Source organism: Chlamydotis macqueenii, chromosome Z (assembly GCF_036417535.1).
Source record: "Chlamydotis macqueenii isolate bChlMac1 chromosome Z, bChlMac1.mat, whole genome shotgun sequence".
NCBI lineage: Eukaryota > Metazoa > Chordata > Aves > Otidiformes > Otididae > Chlamydotis > Chlamydotis macqueenii.
The window spans coordinates 67,910,783-67,927,164 of NC_141593.1; the positions used below are offsets into that span (position 1 = coordinate 67,910,783).

Here is a 16,382-nt window from a genome sequence, read left to right on the forward strand (position 1 = left end):
GTCATGAAATACCAGGGTTTGCAGAGAGGAAAAAATCAAACTCTTCCCTTTTTATATTTTTGTACTTAATGCCCCAAGGGATTAGTACTGCATTTTTACCTTAGGAGCGCCAGCTTTATTTTTTGTTATTTTGCTGAAGCAGACACTAGGTTTCTCTCAGTAAATGAGTGATTAGCCTGTCTAACAAAAGGCAGGGGGTTCATCAACCCTTTACCCAAGACCTCTTTTCTTCAAAAAGGGAAATAGGAATTAGCATAAAAATAGAGTCTTAAACCAGCTATGCGTAAACAGCATTGAAATAATACTTTTTTTTTTTTTCCCAGTTCTTCCTGCTTTCTATGGCTTTGCAAATCTGTATGTGGATGCATTCATTTCTACACATACGCCAACTCGCTTTGGTGTAGTCAATGTATGACCTTCTTCTATGGTTAAATCAAAACTGGGGACACATTCTAGCACAAACATGACCATGCGCAGCTAAAAAGAAAAGGGGAAGGGAAAAGGGAAAAAGGAGAAGGGAAAGGGAGACAGGAAAGAAGACAGAGAGGCAAAAGAAGCAGCAGATTTGTTTTCTCTGTGCAGGAAAACTTTTCTATGTAGCAACAAGAGGAGGCCTGAGGTTAAAAGGTGCAAATGTGGACTTCAAAGGAAGGAAGGTGGGCAGGTATGAACCAGGAACAGAACTGATTATTAAGTGATTTACTTAAATAACTCGCCCTTTCATTGTCCCTGTTTTTCAGCCTGTGCTGGAACAGACCAGCCTGTGGCCTCACAGAGACATGCTTTTTGAGTAATTCCCCTCCACATCCCAAAATCCAGCTCTCCCGATGAAGGGTATTTCCTGCACACTATATTACACATGCTAAATACTTTATTGTACTAGATACAACCTCTAAACATTTACAGTAAGTGCACTTAATAGCAAAATTGTTTGCCAAACCTCATTGGCTGTCTCCATACTTGTGAGTTATAAACATGGTTTTATTTAAACAGGAAAACAAATGAACAGATTCCTGAGTCTCCCACATACACTTCTGGTTATCAGAATTTTATCACAGGCAAATGGGAACATTTAATGGAGGCTTTTGTTAAAAACCTGGCAGCTTATCAGTGGGTTAGATTTCCATATACCACAGAAGGCAGCAGCATACTTTAATATCCTTGTTTGTTTGTTTGTTTGTTTTTCTTTTTATATCAACCTCTTTTTTTTTTTCTCAGTGATATTCACCCACCGTGATTCCGGTGGGTGAATAACTTCTTGGAAAATCCTCTTAGAGAAGAAAATGGGAGGAGAGAAAAGGGCGCTTTTTCTTGAGGAGGCATGGCTGGACGGGTGTGAGATTTAACACTCTTTAAACTTTCTATTGGAAGTGACCTTTTGAATCAAACAGTAAAGCCTGGGCAACTGAACTGAACAAATGAGACTGCAGTTGCAAACCCCCTCCATACAGACATCAGCATATAGCACAGACTGATTGTTAATGGCAAGAACTGATTGGAAAGGACACGACAGGTAGACTTGCAATTGCAAAATGCTCAACAGGAAAGCCTTTAAGAGGACCAGAAAGGAAAACCCTGTATTTGGGTTATACTACTTCTGCAGCAGGTGAAAAAGCGCCAGTCCGCTAAGGCTGACCTCTGCCAGCTCCATCGCATCTCATGGTCAGAAGGGACCCAAAGGAACGACAGGTGCACCGGGGACGGGGTCATGCCTTGATGCGGGATGGGGATGATGCCCTAGAGAAATGACTGCCAGCTTTGCATTGCATCACCTTGATTCACAGTGATTGAAAGACAGACCATGGGTGTTTGCATCAAAACCTCTCCATGTGGTGGTGACCCCTTTAATCTCACCTGGGGAGAAGAATCTGCTGGGTAGGCTTTTATTTCCTTCGTGGAAAAAGCAGTGTCGTTTCAGTCAATGGACACCTACTGCAGTAAGAACAGACAGAGCTGGTGGTGGCCACATTGCAGAGGGGAACCCCAGCTGGCCTTACAGTACTTAAGCCTGGTATCTGGTAGTGTACTTCTTGGGCAACGCAGAGGTCAGAAGAAGCTACAAAACCTGCTTCAGAAGCAGAGCCCACTTGAGTCCCATGACACATTGTTCCTGGGACCCAGACTGGCCATGGTCAACCTCCAGTGACCACCACAGAGGTGCAGTCCAAAAGACATACAGCTTGGAGTGAACTGAAAAATTTCATCTCAGTGCAATGCCACACTGGGAGAAATTTGTGCTGATGCTGAAAAGTTACTTTGAAGGGGAAGCAGAACTAAGACACTGGACAGAAAAACATGTCCATTCCTCTTTGACACCCAAGTTACTCAGGCATGAACACAGCATGCCTGACCTTTCTTTTTCACCAAGTGACCTACGCCAAGCCTTTGCTGTGAGCTTGTTTAAGCAGTCTCACAGCTGTGACTAGTTGGGAAAGACAGGGTTAAAAAAACAACAGTGGGTCTTGGGGAAACTGTTTAAAAAACGCTGTTACTGGTACACTGTGGTCAGACAGGTGTGTTTTGTTTTAGGAATCACTGAAGAAGCTCTTAATTGGTCTGCTCTTTCTCCTTGTGTCAGCTATCTGCTCAGCTTCCAGCATCCCTGTTAGCAGCCAGCACGAAGCTACCAAGAGATTTCAGAGAACACAGAGGAAATTAGAGGTTGACAAGAAATGCAATGCATGTCAAACACAAAATATATTTTCAACTTGTTATGTAAATGCTGCGATTAACAGCTCTATGGACAAATGGATCACTCAGCTTCTCTAAATGTGATAGCAACAGGCAGTTATTTTACCTAATAATCCTTCACTGAAAGGCAACATTTTCAATTAATTTTCAGACTTGTGCTGCCACTGAAAAAATGGAGGGGGAAAAACACATTTTCTTTCACCTGCAAATGATTTCATCAGCCATGTTCCTTTTAATACACAACTCCCCACCACTACAATTGCTGAGACAAACATGCATTACATTTGAACTTCAAGAGGATTTACTTGGACCAGAGGCAGCCAGCAACAGAAGAATTTTAATGACTGTGGGAGGATCGCTGGTATTTTAAGAAGTCTTCTAAAACCTTTTGAGTGATTTGAGATAAGTAAAAATAAGTGGAGCAATTTTTTTTTCCCCTAAGTACTTTACACCATGTTTTCACATAGCAGACCTGAATTCTACAACTGCACAATGAAGCTGGAAAATCTGAACAGAGGAGCAAAAGTTAAAAAAAAATCTGAGATGAAACCAAGTGGCATGGGAAAGACTCTAAAGAAGAGAGCAAATGAATCCTTCTATTCCAAGCTCTGGTTTTTATTCTCTTTGCTCACAGCAGCTTTAATTTCATTAGCTTGCAAAGAAACATTCAATTCACAGATCAGATTTCTCAAGGATATAGGGAGATCATGTCAACAAAACAAGGCACTAATTAAACTTTTAAACAGAAGCCACATGCTTGGTGAGTTCCTCTAGTGGAATTGCACAAGCAATGTTTGCATCCTGTTGCCTTTGATCTAAAGCATTGCACTTCACCTTTTAGAAGAAAAAGCCACCTGCTGCCAGAAGTGCTCCTGGATTAATCTGCCCCACAACTGAAATTTAACTGCTGTTAAGAGTTCAAAAGGTCCAGCTTCTTGATTTGTCGAGTGCCTCCTTGGAGAAGGGCTGACTGATGTACCTGGGCAGCAACTGCCACCTACTGCAATTACAACAGGAGAAGAAAAGCCTTCTTGGGCATCTGTCTTCACAAGGGGCCTCTGGACCCATGTGCGTGTCATGAACGGTCACATCCCTGGTTTAAAATTATTCACTCACAGGTTTTCCAAAACCACCACACTTTCAGCACAGTAAACTATGGTGAACGATCTGCTGCTATTTCTGAATACCATCATCCCCCTCTATCCAGGAGAGATTCAATAAAGAGCATGCAAAGAGCAGTAAAAAGGACACATGGAAAGGGTAACTCCCTCCCAAAATAAAGTGTCTATCAGGCTCTTCTTTGTGGGGAAGATGGGGACACAAAAAAGTGCTCTCCCTGGATTCAAGGAAGAAAGCAACTCCGAGAACTCTTGAGAAAAGGAAATTGTTTTCCAGTTAGATGTCTTCAGACTTCGGAGGCACTCTTGCCCTCTCGTTTCTTCTGCTTACCTGCACTAGCTCAAATATCATGCAGCACTTAGAAAAATTTATGAGTGGCTTAGCAAGTATATGCTTTTAAATGAAGAAGTTCATACAGCCTGTTCTTCTCTGTCTCAGTACAGTTTCATGGATAAAAAACAATCAACCTTTACATTCACTTGCTCTCAAACACAGTCAGAAAAAAGAGCTGTTCTGTCCCAAGCAAGTGCGACGTTCAGTACCTTAGTCAACTGGCAGGTAATGCTGCGTTTATCACTGCTGCCCACTCCATCTTCCACAGTGTCCATACAAATTTGGCTTGACAGTACAGGTGAATTTCAGTTTTACTGAAAGCAGTGGCAAAACTCTCACTTTATTCAGTGGAGATGGGTTTTGTTCACTTGCTGCTCTTCCCTCCCTCAGTAAGGAACTGCCTTTTCCAAGCAATTTTATGCTTGGAAGCACAAAATGCAAGCGTATCTTCCAAGCAAGAGTGGCTAAAAACTCTGCTTTTGGCTGGGCTGACCCTCTCCCCTCCATTTCTTCCCTGCCCAAATGGAAGAATATTGTCCCTTATGTTACATTCCACAGTATTACACTGATAGGCACACCTCTGATTTTTTTTTGGGGGGTTGTTGGGTTTTTTTTTGTTTTTTGGTTTTTTTTGGGTTTTTTTTGTTATTCAGGCAAATTATAAAGAGGAAAATGGCCCCAGGAATTTACTGTTGATATATTTTACATTGTTAGGAGAACACATAGTTTTCCAGAGAAAGGTCCCAAGTTTTTTATCAGCAAGATCTCATCTTTGCACACATCTACCCCTGTCAAGGAGTTTTGATTAATGCCATTGATTCTCAGTAACTGAGATTCACATGAGTGGCATTTCTCTTCAAAACAGCCATATATTTTTTAAAAAATCAATCTATTAGCTTAACTATTTATAACACTGTGCATGTGTGGCTATGTAGCACAGTCCAGTCATTCGCAGTAGACTGCTACATATGTTGTCTTGACTTTACAAAATAAAATTGTACTTTGGCTTTTATTAGCCCATTGCTTTTGAAGTGAATGGTACATAATTTAAAAGAAACTCTACAAATACTTCTCAGTGCAAAAATGCAGAAGGTGTTTTGTTTTCAATTACAAGAAAGGTTCCATAAAAATGCATACTTTTTTCACATTAAAATCCCTTTGCTTTCTGCCATGAACAAGAAAAGCATTTCAACGCCATTTTTTTTTTTTTTTTTAAATCTACCAACCTGACTGTAGCCCTTTAAGAGCCTTAAGGATGTGTCCTACTTTAAGAACTTGTCCATGAAAAACTTGGGACCCCTCACATGTTACACATTTCATACCGCACTTCAAAGAAGAACATTAAATACCTTGTGACTAGAGTACTGTTTATTTCATAATCTAAACAAACACTGGAATACAGTCTATGCTCTTCTACTTTCCTGCAGACTTTACAACGAGCTTTTTATTTTTTTCCCCCATGATTAAAACAATCTGCATACACACAGAACATGCATGCTCTCTAACACCAGTAATGAAGGTAAGAAGAGTCAGTTTCCATCATCTTTCTCTTGCCTGTATTAGAAAAAAACACTTTTGTTTTTACTGTAGTTACGGCAGTGTGGCTAAGAATATGAAGACTAGAGCCCAGTTTTACTCCCTGCACAGAAAATGTTCATCAAAAGCATGCTGATGGTGATAAATATTACAGGTCTATTAAATGATAGGCATACTTTTATCCCCTTTACTCCCTTTTTAAAAAGACTAAGTGGCTACATGTAAATGCGGTGAAGCAGGTATAAGCTTAATTAATCAGAGTTGATTCAGACTGGCACCAAGACGTAGCAAAGTTCAACGAAGTCTCAGCGAGGCTTTCCGTGGGCTACCAACAGCCTTTGGCACAAGGCATCTGCCTTCTCCTTTTTGAAAGTAGAAACCAAAAGCCTTGCAGCACGGCCAGTCCTGTGGATGGGGCAGACTGTGCTAGTGTGTCTGGCTCCCTGGAAAAGAAGCACTTGTAGTCCATTAGTGTTTGAGAAAATCTTGTGAGAGGGTTACCTTCCCCGGGACCGCGCACCCACCCCGCGCCGCGTTGTAGCCTGCTGCTCTTCGTCGGCCACGTGGCTGTCTGCGGTTTTACACTACCGAGTGGTCGTTGCTGTGGACACCAGCCAAGATGGTGTGGTTCAGTGAGGACGCTGACCGGTCCGAGCCTTCAGTGGGGCCGTTGGTGCTCTCACTGCGCTGGCAGCAGAGGATCTGCTTGAAAGTCGCGCTCATCTCCTTGTCCCGGTAGGAGTAGATGATGGGGTTCATGGCGGAGTTGAACTCTGCCAGGAGCAGGAAGAATTTTTCATAGGCCAGGACGTTGCACTGGGGACAGCAAACATCGAGGAGCAGCAAGACTAATCCTGGGGTCCAGCAGATTATGAAAGCACCTAGGAAGAGAAAGAGGAGGCAAAACACAACAAAACCCACAAATATACTAATGCACTATTACTCGTCAAAACACTACAGAGCCATCCAACTGGAAGCAGCAATGGTTAATTTTCTCTTTCAAGAGTATCTTTCCCACACTATTTCTTTGCTGACCTGATGAGAGGGCTGCCTTTCAAAGATCTGTGAATGGTTATGGGCAGCACATCAAAAGAGCAAGGCATTCCCCCCCCCCCCCCCCCCCCGCCCCCCAACACTCACCATCTGAAATGTTCTCTGCTTGGCAAATACATTTGCATTTAAAGTTGATAATGAGCAACTTTTTTTCCCTTCAGCTAGAGACCTCTGACTAATCAATCTCTTGATCAGGAGAAACAATGCTGCAATTTACTTCTCAAACTAATAACAACAAAGAAAACCTTTCTGTGAGTGCTGTGACTGAAGCATCAGTAATAGAAAAAGGGTGGTGGAGGCAGTAATTCTCAAGAAAAAGAAAGCCTGGGTCTTGTTAATCCATTTCAGCCCCATTATGTAATGGAAAGTCCTAAAGATACATCCTTCTTGCACTGAAATGTCCTTCTTCAACAGATCTGCTTCTTTCTTAGAGCTCTATTCAACAGAAATTCAGAGGCTCCTCAGGCTTCAATAGTGTAAATGCCAAAGAGCCTTACCCTGATTAAAAATGCTTCCCCCTCCTTTCTCTGCTTTGCAAAGCTCAGAGAAGGATAAAGCCCAGAACAAAATTCAGAATTCAATGAAGAAATGAAATTAAATGCCTTGCACTTTATTGGGACTACAGAGTTAAACGAAGATGCTAACTCCTTGCACATTTAAAGACGTTTTAAATATAAGCACCGCTAGGAAAGCCCTTACACACCAATCATGTCAGAACGAAGATGGTGCTCCTGAGATTTTCCAGACTGACATGCTTGGCTGAGGTGGAAACCACGGTCTTATCATCAGCGGGCTGGGTTAGTGCAGACAGCAGCAATAAGGGCTTCCCAGCACTACTCAGTGAGCGTTGTTTTCAAACAGGTTCTCCTGTCATTGTGGAATTTATTTGTTAACATACTGCCTTGTGTCTTTTTCTGCAGTGATTCTCTCTGCAGGACTAGCAGGTCAGTCTCTGCAGCATGCAGACCTTTTGCCATGCCTGCCAGGAAGGTGTCAGCTATTTCCAGCTTGGACAGTGGCGGCTGTAAGCTGTGCAGACACCTTTCCGTTTGGATACCAAACCCACCTTGATCAAACAGAGGAACACCTTCTGAAAGGCTTTGCAAACACGCAGCATGTGCCAGGCTACAGACACTGGTTGCCAACCAGGCAACCACACAGAGGCTTTCTATGTACCAAAAAGCATCCCTAAACCAAGCTTGCTTGCAACTGATGGTGCCACAGTGCAACTCAATGCCTATCACTTTGCCAACCAACAAAGCTCACAAAAGGAAAGAAGCTGGGAGGCGAGCTGCCAGCTGCCAGTAAAAAGCACCGATGTCTTTGGCCAAATGACTTTGTTAGGGGCTGGCAGCAATTTTACAGCACAGGGATGAAACTCTCCCACGCTGAGGTAGCATCAAACACATGAATCCACTTCATAGCTTTTGTCTGCAGCTCTTTTGGATTCCAGCAGTCCTAGAAAAGAGTACTTGAAACCTATGCAAAGGACTATGGTCTTTTGTCCCTTCCTTGTGCCTGTTCCCACTAGAGAAGAAAACTGCATCTTTTTATTTGCAGGATTGTCTGGGTTGATAGAGAGGCTGCCCTCTGCATGGAGCACCTCTGCTGAGCCGGTTTCTGCGGAAACCAAGGCAATCTTTCAAATTCAACAACTCACTGCTGAAACTGTGCATATTGTGTTCAATGTCCTAGCTAGTGAGGCAGTGGTGGACTTTGTTCCAGCTTTGGCATGTATTTTCTTCATTACAGGCTGCCTCGGGAGAACAACATCAGAGACGGGAACTCTGCAAGTCATGGGATCTACAGTCAGGACAAAAGACGATGACAGCATTCTCATCAGGCTTGCAGCAGAAAAGTCCAACGTGGGAACAATTGAGTTGACAGGAAAGCTCTCCTAGCATTGTTCAAAGTTGCAACTGAAAGCTTCCAATTTTCCAACAATTTTTTTTTGTTGTTGCTGTTTTTTATTTCAAATCTGTTGTTGAGAAACTAAATAGGCCAAATAGAACATTCTGCTGCTATAATTTTTGGGTATGCTTGTAAAAGCAGCAACAAGAAGCAGTATGGCGAAGCAGGTAGGCATTTGCCCCTAGAAAGCTCTAAAGTCTTTGGCAAAAGTCCATGTGCAGCCTGCTGCACTGAACACTCATCTTAGGTGAGGCTTCTGAGCCTCTCTGGGCTCCCCAGTCCCTCAGATAGGTCCAATAACCCATATGCTGAGGCTTGATACAGTTACACTCAAGACAAAGTGGGCTGTGGTTGAGTAATCAACTGAATGTTCTGTGCAGCTCATGCAACACTGAAAAAAGATAAAAACAAAGAGTCACCTTCCCACCCAACTCTGGAGGAGAATGGAAGTAATTATTCTGCAAGTTGTCACCCTGCTGCTCATGCCAGGCCCAGAGCTGGGTCAATGGTGTGCTGGCAGCCAGGGTGTTGAGAGGAGAAACCGACGCGGCCCAGCTCCACACGCGTGTAGGTAAGATGGCTTTCCACTGCCCCGGCTGCAGACCAGGCTGACTTTCCAACCTGCTTCCTCCAAGCAGCAGCAGAGGAGCCGATGGCATCCAGGACCGCACCTTTGTGCAAACAGGGCAAGCTTCAAGCTGCTGAACAGACGGCACATTTGTTATTGGGAAGTAAAAGCCATGGAAGCCAGCCTCATTCAGTCCAGTGGGTTTTGTCTCACTTTAGCCTCTGGGATTTTCCTAGCAAAACTTCCCACCATGCTAATGGCTCCTGTGGCTTATTAAGTTAAGTGCTTGCAAATGGTGACACAAACAATGCCTCCGGTTTTCTCACTTGTTATTTAACTGTCAGTACTCTGGAAAATACTGGAAAGTATAACTGACAGTAAGGGCATGTTTGAGTTAGGTACAACGCAAGGAACATAAAAATGTCAGCCTCTTATTACTTTAGATTTAGGAAACATCATCTGTTAAACACAGAATTATTTCCCTGGAATGAATAAAAAGCTTGACATTTATTTTTTCTACTTCTTACTTGGAATATTTGCCAGAGCAAAGTGATATTAAGCTAAAAGTGAGGTTAAATTCTTGCCCTTCCAGAAATCTGTTCTGCATTGATTTAACTGCGAATGAAGATCTAAAAATATCACACCTAATAAAACAATGAGATCCAAAAGCTTCCTGCTGCCATACCCTGAAAAACCTTAAGCATACACCAAAATATTGATGTATTTTTCTGCTCAGGATCAGAACTGACAGCAACCCAAAGTACAATGTGAGTAATTTCCAGATGCATCTTAACATTTTACAAACACGGTCAAACCCATGTTACAATGACAAACAAAGCAGATGTATGGCATTCAGTGAATCAAATCTGCTCATCTTCATGGATGTGTCATTGTCATGCCATGGCAGGAGAAGGGCCCAACACGCATGAATAAACTTGCAGACGGTACGTCCTTGGGTGGCTGAAGAGCACTGTTGCCTGAACAGGTAGCACCTTCGGGTGCACCTCCAACCCTGGCAGTCCTTAGGGGAGCTGGCACTGCATGAAGCTGACCAAGCCATTCAATTGCAGCAGGAGGAACACCCCTATGGTGCACAGGCAAGGTCTGCCCTGTGAATCTCGCAAGAGAGGGCCGGGCAAGGAAGAAACACCTATCAGGTCGAGCGGCGAATGGCTAGCTGTGAGTCAGGAAAGCCTGAGGGAACCAGAGAAATGGCACTGCAGCTTTTCAAAAGATTCAGAGAAACAAGAGGAGAAGGGTCACTATAGACTGAGAAGCATGTTTTACAGCAGGAAATCTGAGTTACAACAACGCAGTCATGACGCTAATCTCATCTTCCGTTGTTGTCTGATACCTCTCACCCAGGGCTGAGACGCCAGCTCCTCATGCATCATCTGCCTTGCTGTGCCGTGGCAGAAGTCCACTGAGGGCTTTCCAATGACCATGACATGACTGTATCACAATTGTCAAACTCTCATCCGGTGCACCAGTGCAAACTATATTTCCACAGTAGTTGCATGCTTGGAAACTCTTCGGTAAGTGTGGCACGGCCTCACAGTCAGATTTGATTGCAAGAGAGAGAAAACTGTTCTGGGCAGCAGGCATATGAAACCAACCATGATAAATCACACAAAAATAAGCGACTAGAAAAACAAAAGAGAAAACAACTCCAAAATCAGCAGCAGTAAAGAAACAAGCTACAAGAGAATAAACACTGATGAACTAGTCACATTACTAGGCCCTTGGTAGTCTCAGGAATGTTTGCAAAATCAACACAACAAACTGCAGACAGTACAGCAAGATAATTAGGAAAAAAGGATACAATAAGAACAGCCTCTTAAAACACAGAAATATTAATTTAAGGCTGTACTTGAATGACAAATCACCTCTATGCTACTGCAGTTAAGCATGTCTGCTGGTTTAGTTCATCACTAAGCACTGACCATTCAGGATGATTTTTTTCCTTACCAGTGGAGACGTTCTTAAGTGCCTGTATTTACAAAAACTTAGTAAGAATCAAAGCAAGTAAGAGCTCTCCTTCTGAGAAGCAGACATACCTAGAGAATCTGACGTAGTGGAAAGGAGGGGGGAAAAACATTGTCAGTCTGCCTTTCAGAGCTTTCTTTTTTTTTCAAAAGCAGACACTGCACAGATCCAAATCCGGACTCAGAGAAGTGACTTCCAAGCAACTGTCCCTCCACATGCATGGGAAAAGCATTTGGTCCAGCTTTGTCCTAGGGCTGTAGATTAAACAGTTTTATTGCTGCTGCAGACAGAAAGAGTGTCTTGTTGTAGTGGGACACCAATCAACTGCAGTGTATTTTTGTGTCAGGCTTTGCTCTGGGGAGCAGGTAAGAGGTTCACAAACAACATACTGGAGGCACATTGGCACCCAGCCCCCGAGGACTGCTCAGGGCCAGCCTTGGCAGGGGGATGGCACGGAGCAGCACCCCAACTTGCCTGCCGTCCCCCTTCTGGCAGCTCCCCAGGGCCACCATGTCCCTGTGCCACTCCGGGGGCAGGCAGTGGGTCAAGGATGCAACTCAGCCTCAACACCCAGCCCGGACGCCAAGGAGCTGCACGTGGCCACCTCCCAGTGACCAGGCTGGACAGCTACTCATGAAACTTCTCAGGCTAGCAGGCGAAGCATTTCCCAAGCAGCAGTTTTCTGGTGTGGGTTTTTTGGGGTTTTTTTTTTTTTTTTTTTTTTTTCCTTTTGCCTTGGACAGCATAAGTCTGCTTGTATTCCATGAATTTTTATTTTCCTCTAGCTCATAACAGCCAAATAAATGAAGTGTTTCTGCTCCTGTCGAGCCACGCACCACTGTCCCTTGGGAGGTCTGGTGGGATGCGGCTCTTGTCAATGCACATCTATTCTGAAATACCCTTTTTCTCCCTTTTGTGTGCCCTCTTCCACCTATCTTGGGTGTTGACCCTGACTTTAGTGTTTTCTGGCATAGCCTCACACTCACCCTGCAAATTCCTCATACAGAGAAGTCTGTATGGAGAGGAAAAATACGGAAAGGGCCTCTTTTAGAGAGTGAAAGGAGAGAAGGGGGAAAAAAGATCTCGGTTGTGTTTGCAGTGTTGTTAAAATTACATGAACAGAATAAGGCACGACCATGTCAAAGACAGAAAAACCTGCTCCAGCTGAACTGCAGGGACACGGTTCTGCCACTGTTGCCCACCTCCCCTTGTTCACCCACTGTCCTCTCCAAGTCTCCTCTTGTTCTCAGAGCGGAACTTGTGATGGGTGGCTACACCACCTCCTTAATTAGGACAATGATGACCAAGAGAGGAAAGGACACTGAGCATCACTGCCAGTTACCAACAGGGAGAAGGGTCTCAGCTGCAATTTCTGCAGGCTGAAAGCAATGCTATGGGGAGACAATTCATTTCATTTTAAAAAATCAGAGCCAAAACCAGCTACAGAAATGCCTGGCATTTTCCACGTCCTGCTACAATCCCACCCTCAGCAGGGAAAGCTACTTTCTATGCTAGCAGAGGAGCAAGCTCATCAGCTGCAACACAACTGCACTTCTTCATGCCCAAGCCATCTCCAAGCTGCATCAATAACCTTCCTTATCACACTGCGTATTATCTTGTGCATAGCATGAATAGAGATAAGTACTGTATGAAATGGTGCTATGTAATACAGCTATGTATTGTTTTCCCTGGATACAAATATTAGAGAATGAGATCTAAAAAGAATGCTGAATTATTATATATGCAAAAGATCCATTAAGATCATTTATCAGGCTGTAAACATACAGAGTGTAGGAGTCATTCTTCTAATTGTAGTCTAACATAATTTTCCCCAAGTTTTCCACAACAGTAATACAATATAGCTTATAGTTCTTGGTGGATGAAAACACAGTTATTGCTGGTTTTTGTAGTTTCTCAGGGAAATAGTCAGCATTGGGGTAAGGTTTGATTCCACCCATGGAATTTTTATGTGAATAAATAAAATTTGACTACCACATATGGACCAGATTAACAAACGTAAAATAATCCTATGCTAAATTTGGCAAATTCTGCAGAACTTCAGATATGAAAGGCTTGCCTATCCATCCACAGACTCCAAAAGGCTCGAGGAGGATGACAGTGAAAGATAGTTCTTGAAAAATACCCCAGGCAGGGGAGAGCAGCATGCAGTGTGCCAGTAAGAACAGTCTTGTTGAAAAGGGTGCTATCAAAACCCCTTCCTTTATTTCAGGTGTATGAATTTTCAGTGAGTGAGAGATTCATAGCACACTCCTTCTACAGTTTTTGATTGAGTGCAAAACACTGCTTTTTCTGACATATGTCTGGGAGACTGATGCAATGACCCCTTTGGGTTTCAACCCAAAGATTTCTCTGGTGAGACTGTGTGTGAAAAGAAGGGGAGATATCTCCAGCAGTGTAAAATAGGAAATGAGAAACAAAGCAAAGCTAAATAAAATCTACCTTCATATTCATACAACAGTATCTTACATGTACTTTTCATAAAATGATTTGGAGCAAGAGGACCCAAGTAAATAAGAGAAAATACACAACTAGGAGGCACACAGGAGGAGCTTAGTGGTATGAGCTATCAGCTTCTCTTTCACAACACTATAGACACCCTGTCCCTGGGGACCCCCATTTTAGTCACCCATAAGCTGAACAGCTCTAAATGTACACGTTATAGATAAAATCCTGACCTCAGCTTTTCCAAGTATCTGAACTACACACAAAAAGTTGACAAGTTTGACAGATTTTTTTTTAGTCTGCTGCACCCATGGTTTGCAAAGGGATTTTAAAATAAACTGTTTCTGTTAGTGCTGCATCCATTCCCTGACTTCCTACCTTCTCCACAGCTATATGCATATGCACACTCCAACCTCTTCCTGAATCTTGTTCTGGCATTTTGAGCTGTTGAGTTTGGTCAGACCTTACATGAAGCAATGGCTGAATACAGAAATCATGTCTTGCTTCATCATGTATTTCCCCTTCCCAGCAGGAATACAGTATGTGTCTGCTTCAAACATCTGTCTTCACCTTTGAACTCCTGTGCACAGAATTTATTCAGTGTTTAATGCACGGCTATCTTTGTCAACAAATCACCCCCTCTCTGAGGAACCTGGCTGCTTCCCTCTTGAAGCATTTATCTGGTTTAAAAAATGCTAATGACGTAACATGAAAGCTTTCTTGGGGCTCTGCCTGGGCTCTAGCCAGGCTGGGAGGAGCAGCAAGCCTTGCCCACTGTCCTGGTTTTATTTAGTGAGGGGGAGCTACAGTGGCAGCTTCTGTAAGAAGCTGGTAGAAGTCGCTCCCCTTTGTCCAGTGGACTTGGCCAGGCCTAGGGCAGACCTGCTGCTGGCCAAGGCCGAGCCAATTCGTAGCAGAATGTTCCGTGATAACATCTCTGCCATAACATATTTAAGAAGGGGAAAAACAGGAAAAAAAATATAATAAGATGTGAAGAAGCTGGAGTGGGGACAGGGAAGGGGAGGCACGAGCCCTGTGGGCCTTGCAGGCCTCACCCTCTGGCCTCCCGCTGGGCGGCTGACTGGGCCCAACTCGGCCCGGCCCAGCTGCAAGAAGTGGAGAGGAGATGTGAAGAGATCCTGAGAGGCGTCTGTCTGAGCCGGTTGTGAAGAATTTCTTGTGAGAGGAATGGCTGCAGACACCAAGGTCGGTGAAGAAGGAGGGGGAGCAGTGATGCTGCTCCCGGCAGAGATTCCCCTGCAGCCCGTGGTGCAGCCCATGGAGGCCCACGGAGGAGCAGAGATCCACCTGCAGCCCGGGGAGGACCCCATGCCAGGGCAGGCGGATGCCTGAAGGAGGCTGTGGCCCGTGGAGGGCCCGTGCTGGGGCAGCTGTTCTGGAGGGACTGCACCCCATGGAAAAATGACCCACGCTGGAGCAGTTTGTGAAGGACTGCAACCCGTGGGAGGGACCCCACGCTGGAGCAGGGGAGGAATGTGAGGAGTTCTTCCCCCTAGGAGGACGCAGTGGTGTAAAATGACAAGTGATGAACTGACCATAACCTCCATTTCCTCTTCCCCCCTGTGCTGCTCGGAGCAGGGAAGGAAGTAGAGATAATGTTAAGGCTGGGAAAAGGGAGGGGTGGGGGGAAGTTACCTTGTTCTCTTTTTCATTATCCTGCTTTGGTTTTAATAATAAACTAATAGTGTTCCGCAAGTCGAGTCTGTTTTGCCTGTAACAGTAACTTTAAGGATCTCTCCCTGTCCTTGCCTCGAACCTCAGGCCTTTTTTTCTTATATTATCTCTCCCGGTTCCCTTGGAGGGTGGGGGAAGTGAGAGAGAGACTGCGTAGTCTGTTCTGCAGTGTGGCTAAACTACAACACCCACAGAGTGAAGTTCCAGTGCATGTTAGCATCACCTCATTCTGGGCCTTGATATTTAGTACTTCACCTGTGTCTGTTCATCTCTTTAATCCTCATCACCTTGATTTTTTTTCAGAAAATAGAAAGTAAAAAAACTCTTCCTCAACGGACATACAGTCTTGACCACAGCTGATGCACCTACTGGCATATACACTCCTTTGTTAAAGGCTGGCCTCTGCTCTCCCTGTTCTCTTCCCATGCTAACATCACCACATTGTTCCTGACAAGCTATCATGTGAACACTCACTCTTACAAATTCCTTGGTGAAATCTTTAGGTCAAGGCCCTCCTTTGAAACCAGACACACTTCTGCACCTACACATGCTGCACAAAGGGCCAACTGAAGACACACCTGACCCACTATGGCGTTTCACAAGGTGCTTACAACAACCGTTAGCCAACCAGCCCATCGACACCACAAGCCACACGACTGCTGTCTCGGAGAATGGAGGTGCTTGGCCAGAAAATGCCTGTCGTCAGCAGGGCTACATCTACAGCCATCACGCCTTCTTGTTTCTTGAAGTGGCCGACACCTTCGGTCTTCTCTTCCTGCTTCAGTTTGCAAGCCCAGGTAGTGAAGAGCAGGTTTCCCTCAGAAGGACTTGTAAATGGCAGCGGTGGGAGTCCTCATGAGCCCCCAAGTACTTGCTGCCAAGTGCTAGAGCCAGGGTATGCTGACACTTGGCTTTCCTGCTTTCCTTCTGGAAGTCCTATCTGCTGGGCATCTTCCCACCTGGACTACGGATGGCCCTTCCACAGAGCCCGGCACCAGATGCAGGTGTTTCAGATACCGCGTGGGTC

The 16,382-nt window shown here is 44.4% G+C and overlaps 1 protein-coding gene across 2 annotated transcripts in view; it reads right to left on the bottom strand.

The window, feature by feature from the left end:
• Positions 1-4,811: 4,811 nt before the first annotated feature.
• Positions 4,812-16,382, bottom strand: part of LPAR1 (lysophosphatidic acid receptor 1) — a 75,899-nt gene continuing 64,328 nt past the window's right edge. For both annotated transcript variants that reach the window (XM_086770858.1, XM_086770859.1), the window contains exon 4: positions 4,812-6,560. In XM_086770858.1, coding sequence (XP_086626984.1) covers positions 6,259-6,560 — 302 coding nt within the window. In that variant the 3' untranslated portion in view covers positions 4,812-6,258. The remainder of the gene's footprint in view (positions 6,561-16,382) is intronic.